We start from the raw sequence: 5,707 nt of genomic DNA on the forward strand, positions 1-5,707 counted from the left end.
GTGAGAGGAGTGTGAGGAGAGAGAGGAGTGAGAGGAGTGAGAGGAGTGAGGGAGAGAGAGGAGTGAGAGGAGTGTGAGGAGTGTGAGGAGTGAGAGGAGAGAGAGGAGTGTGAGGAGAGAGAGGAGTGAGAGGAGAGAGAGGAGTGAAAGGAGTGAGATGAGTGAGAGGAGAGAGGAGGAGTGAAGGAGTGAGAGGAGTGTGAGGAGTGAGAGGAGTGAGAGGAGTGTGAGGAGAGAGAGGAGTGAGAGGAGTGTGAGAGGAGAGAGGAGTGAGAGGAGAGAGAGGAGTGTGAGGGAGAGAGGAGTGAGAGGAGAGAGAGGAGTGAGAGGAGTGAGAGGAGAGAGAGGAGTGAGAGGAGTGAGAGGAGAGAGAGGAGTGAGAGGAGTGAGAGGAGAGAGAGGAGAGAGAGGAGTGAGAGGAGAGAGAGGAGTGAGGAGAGAGAGGAGTGAGAGGAGTGTGAGGAGAGAGAGGAGTGAGAGGAGTGAGAGGAGTGAGAGGAGTGTGAGGAGAGAGGAGGGAGAGGAGTGAGGGAGAGAGAGGAGTTAGAGGAGTGAGAGGAGTGAGAGGAGTGAGAGGAGTGAGAGGAGTGTGAGGAGAGAGGAGTGAGAGGAGTGTGAGGAGAGAGAGGAGTGAGAGGAGTGAGAGGAGTGAGAGGAGGGAGAGGAGTGAGAGGAGTGTGAGGAGTGTGAGGAGAGAGAGGAGAGAGAGGAGTGTGAGGAGTGAGAGGAGTGAGAGGAGTGAGAGGAGTGTGAGGGAGAGAGAGGAGTGAGAGGAGAGAGAGGAGTGAGGAGTGAGAGGAGTGAGAGGAGGAGGAGTGAGAGGAGTGAGAGGAGTGAGAGGAGTGAGAGAGAGGGAGTGGAGAGGAGTGAGAGAGTGAGAGAGGAAGGAGGAGAGTGAGGAGTGAGAGGAGTGAGAGGAGTGAGAGGAGTGAGAGGAGTGTGAGGAGAGAGAGGAGTGAGAGGAGAGAGAGAGAGAGAGGAGTGAGAGGAGTGTGAGGAGAGAGAGGAGTGAGAGGAGAGAGAGGAGAGAGAGGAGTGAGTGAGGAGAGAGAGAGGAGTGAGAGGAGGTGAGGAGTGAGAGGAGTGAGAGGAGTGAGAGGAGTGTGAGGAGAGAGAGGAGTAGAGGAGAGAGAGGAGTGAGAGGAGAGAGAGAGAGAGGAGTGAGAGAGTGAGAGGAGAGAGAGAGAGGGAGAGAGAGGAGAGAGAGGAGTGGAGGAGAGAGAGGAGTGAGGAGTGTGAGGAGGAGAGGAGAGAGAGGAGTAGAGAGAGTGAGGGAGTGAGAGGAGAGAGAGGAGAGAGAGAGAGAGAGAGGAGTGAGAGGAGAGAGAGGAGAGAGAGGAGAGAGGAGAGAGGGAGAGAGAGAGAGAGGAGGGAGAGGAGTGAGAGGAGAGAGAGGAGAGAGAGGAGAGAGGAGAGAGGAGGAGAGGAAGGAGGAGGAGAGAGAGGAGTGAGTGAGGAGGAGAGAGAGGAGTGAGAGGAGTGAGAGGAGAGAGAGGAGTGAGAGGAGTGAGAGGAGGTACCTGAGAGCAGGACTGTCTTCTTCTGGTCCGACATGTTGACTGATGGAGGGTTAGCGTTAGCGTTGGCTGCAGCAGACAGATTAGCGCTAATCTATCTGCTAATCTGAGGGATTAACTGTTCCATTCAATCCACTGAAGCTTTATTGACACCAGCAACACAGATGGACTCTACTGAGGACGTCAAACAGGAAGTCCTGTTCAGTGAAGAAGAACCAACCCTGAACTAAGAGAAGGGAGGAAGTAGAGGAGGAAAGGAAGTGAGGAAGGAAACAAGGAGATAGAATAGGAGGAGAAGAAGTCTGATCGATCAATACTGATCTGGATTCAGTCAGTTCATGGAGGACGATCAATATCTTTCTATTGATATTATATTCATAAATCAGAAATGAAGTTTAATCCCTGCTGTCAGCTGTCTGGTGAAGTCCGTTGAGCCGGCGCCGGATCCATCAGCTTCCCTCTCTGTCCAGTAGGACTCGCCGTCAGACCCCGGCGGCTGTCGGTCCGGACGCCGGCGCTGAGCCAGACTCCCGGCGAGCTCTGACCGGTGAGCGTGCCTTGACGAGATGGAGCGCCGCTGGAGCTGAGGGCGCGGCAGTGGGACGTAACGGCCGATGGCGTCGCGGTACTTTGGGTGTGTGATGGCGTAGATGATGGGGTTGAGGATGGCGGAGGCCTTGGCGATGACAGCAGGAATTGAGTTCTTTTTTTTTTCCCACAATATTTTTATTATGCTTTTAAACACAAACAAAACCAACAATAACTGCACACCAGATTTAGATCCCCAACACACAGCAGACATAGCACGTCATATACTCAGAGAGATGACTGGACACCATCACAGAGGTAGCTGAGAAGATCAAAGCATCTACAGACGTAGGCAAAGTTGTTGGTAACGTTCCGTTAAAGAGAGAAAAACCCACAATGGTCACTGAAATAACTTGAAACTGACAAAAGTAATAATAAATAAAAATGCACTGAAAATGAACTAATGAAAATCAGCTGTTGCTTTTGAATTGTGGTTCAACAGAATCATTTTAAAAAACAAACTAATGAAACTGACCTGGACAAAAATGATGGTAGCCCTAGAAAAGATGTAAAATAATGTGACCATAGGGACATGTTAAACTAAGGTGTGTCCTGTAATTAGCATCACAGGTATCTTCAAACTTGTAATCAGTCAGTCTGCCTATTTAAAGGGTGAAAAGTAGTCACTGTGCTGTTTGGTATCATGGTGTGTACCACACTGAACATGGACCACAGAAAGCTAAGGAGAGAGTTGTCTCGGGAGATCAGAAAGAACATTATAGACCTTCATGTTAAAGGTAAAGGCTATAAGACCATCTCCAAGCAGCTTGATGTTCCTGTGACTACAGCTGCTCATATTATTCAGAAGTTTAAGGTCCATGGGTCTGTAGCCAACCTCCCTGGACGTGGCCGCAAGAGGAACATTGATGACAAATTGAAGAGACGGATAAAACGAATGGTAACCAAAGAGCCCAGAACAATTTTCTGTCCACATTTAAAAGAGCTATCGGCCTATAGGATGAGCTATCGGCCTGTAGGATGAGCTATCGGCCTGTAGGATGAGCTATCGGCCTGTAGGATGAGCTATCGGCCTGTAGGATGAGCTATCGGCCTGTAGGATGAGCTATCGGCCTGTAGGATGAGCTATCGGCCTGTAGGATGAGCTATCGGCCTGTAGGATGAGCTATCGGCCTGTAGGATGAGCTATCGGCCTATAGGATGAGCTATCGGCCTGTAGGATGAGCTATCGGCCTGTAGGATGAGCTATCGGCCTATAGGATGAGCTATCGGCCTGTAGGATGAGCAGGATTCAGGACATTTCCCTTTCTTTAAGATAAGTGATATGTTAGCCTCTTTAAGAGTCTGGGGCAAATCTGCAATAGAAAATGAATGATTGAACATTTCAAGTAACGGTTCCAAAAGTAATTCAGAACAGAACCCATCAGGCCGGGGCGACTTCCCACTCTGAAGCGTTTTGATGGCATTAATTACTTCATCTCTTGTAATGGGGCTGTTAAGAAAACGTTTGTGTTCTTCCGATAGTGTTGGGAGATTCATCTGAGCAACAAAGTCTTCCATTAATGGCGGTGCGTCAGTTGTCTGTTCAGAAGAGTACAAATGGATGTAAAACTCTTTGAAGCTGTCATTTATCAGTGTGTTTTGGTAAACCCTATTGCCCTCAGCATCCTCATCGCTGCTATAGACGGGGACTCTGCTCGTTCTTTCGCCAGGTATGCAAGACATTTCCCTGGTTTATCTCCGTATTCATAAAAGCTCTGTTTAATATACTTCATTTTTTTCTCTGCATCTTTAGTAAGAAGACAGTTTAGAGCTGATCTAAGAGCAGACATGTCTCGCCATAAATAAGGTGATGGAGAGCTAATATTAATCTTTTCTTTATTTGACAATTTGCTCTCTAAGGATTTGAGCTCTTTAATATTTGGCACCTCTTAGTTGTAGAGTATGATATGATCAACCCTCTTGCATAGGCTTTGCAAGTTTCCCATAGAATTGAGGGATTATTCGAAGATTGTAAATTGATGAACAAAAATGCCTTAAATTCAGTGGAAAAATAAGATATCAAAGTATTATCTTTAAGAATAATAGTGTTAAGTCTGGTTTATTGAGACTTTAAGTTTTATGTCCATAACCAGATATTATTATACTGTTTATATTACAAGATCAAACAGAGTGTAGTTCAGAGAACAATGTCTATTGTTAGTCAGAAGGGTGAAGACTCCTCCAAACATCATCAAACCCGAGATCTTCACAGATGGCACGAAGAGCATTTCTTGGGGAGAGGGGTCCATAATGCGGTGTGGGAATCTATCTATGATTTAATATACAATTAAAATCACCACCCACAATTACTAGATCTGCTGTCCCTTCTGCAGAATCTAAGAACACTTTAGTAAGAAAAGCAACTAGATGAGCTGGAGGGAAATAAACGTTCATTATTTCAATATGTTGACATTGTAAAGTCCCTTTAATTAGAACAGAACGACCACTCCGATCTTCAACACAGTTAACCACCTTCAAAGGCAGGGTTCGTCTAATAAGTACAGCGACACCCCTGTTCATGCAGGGCGTCAGTATGTGGGCGTAGCCCGCCGTGGCGGTCAGAGCGACTGCAGAGTACGGCGTCCAGGAGACGACGAACAGCAGGATCACTCCTAGCGCCACTTCAGCCAACCGCTACTCGCTGCGCAGACGCTCGTACGCCTTGTTGGTCTCTCCGCGGTTCAGATGCTCCATCTCCCGCTCGGAAGATAGCGAAGCAGCAGCCGGCGATCAGACCGAGCGGGACGAAGAAGACGTCGGTGAACGGCAGGACAGGGTCAGTGCGAACGGCCAGCACCGCCAAAACCCGGCCACGACTCACCCCGCATAGCACAGCCAGCGGTCCGCCGCGATGGCCGTCAGCGGGATCATGGAAGCGATGGCCAGGCAGGGGGAGGAGCTTGGACGTCCTGCTGTGAGCAGTTTCCTCCCGGAGAGCAGAGAGGACACTTCCTGGTCGGGAGGCGATGACTCATCGTGGCGATTTATAGCGCCCGATCGACAGGTGATGCAACTGATCGTTAACTCTCTGCACTTAGAAACACTCAACATCTGGACCAGATGTGACCTGATTGTTGATGTGGACCACTCTGAGGTTAACCAGCTTTTAACGGGTCACACACACACACACACACACACACACACACACACACACACACACACACGTCTTCTCTACTTCCTGTTTACAGCTCTGTGTACATATATTATTACTCATCATGTATACACATACTACTTCCTGTTTATCTGAAACACATTTCCATGAGTATTTTATATCTACTGATGTTTCCTGTCTCAGGTCGTCTTGCTGCTTTACTTCCCGTTATATATCTACTGATGTTTCCTGTCTCAGGTCGTCTTGCTGCTTTACTTCCCGTTATATATCTACTGATGTTTCCTGTCTCAGGTCGTCTTGCTGCTTTACTTCCCGTTATATATCTACTGATGTTTCCTGTCTCAGGTCGTCTTGCTGCTTTACTTCCTGTTATATATCTACTGATGTTTCCTGTCTCAGGTCGTCTTGCTGCTTTACTTCCCGTTATATATCTACTGATGTTTCCTGTCTCAGGTCGTCTTGCTGCTTTACTTCCTGTTATATATCTACT

At 48.0% G+C, this 5,707-nt stretch overlaps 1 protein-coding gene across 1 annotated transcript; it reads right to left on the reverse strand.

Annotated features, from left to right (window-relative positions):
• Nucleotides 1–1,526: 1,526 nt before the first annotated feature.
• opn4.1 (opsin 4.1) lies at nucleotides 1,527–5,322 on the reverse strand. Its single transcript, XM_074650415.1, is given in 4 exon segments — nucleotides 1,527–2,220; nucleotides 4,614–4,806; nucleotides 4,808–5,057; nucleotides 5,316–5,322. Coding segments are annotated over 4 exon segments (771 nt in total). The 3' UTR covers nucleotides 1,527–1,899.
• Between the last annotated feature and the right edge of the window lie 385 nt (nucleotides 5,323–5,707).

Source organism: Sebastes fasciatus, chromosome 11 (assembly GCF_043250625.1).
Source record: "Sebastes fasciatus isolate fSebFas1 chromosome 11, fSebFas1.pri, whole genome shotgun sequence".
Taxonomy (NCBI): domain Eukaryota; kingdom Metazoa; phylum Chordata; class Actinopteri; order Perciformes; family Sebastidae; genus Sebastes; species Sebastes fasciatus.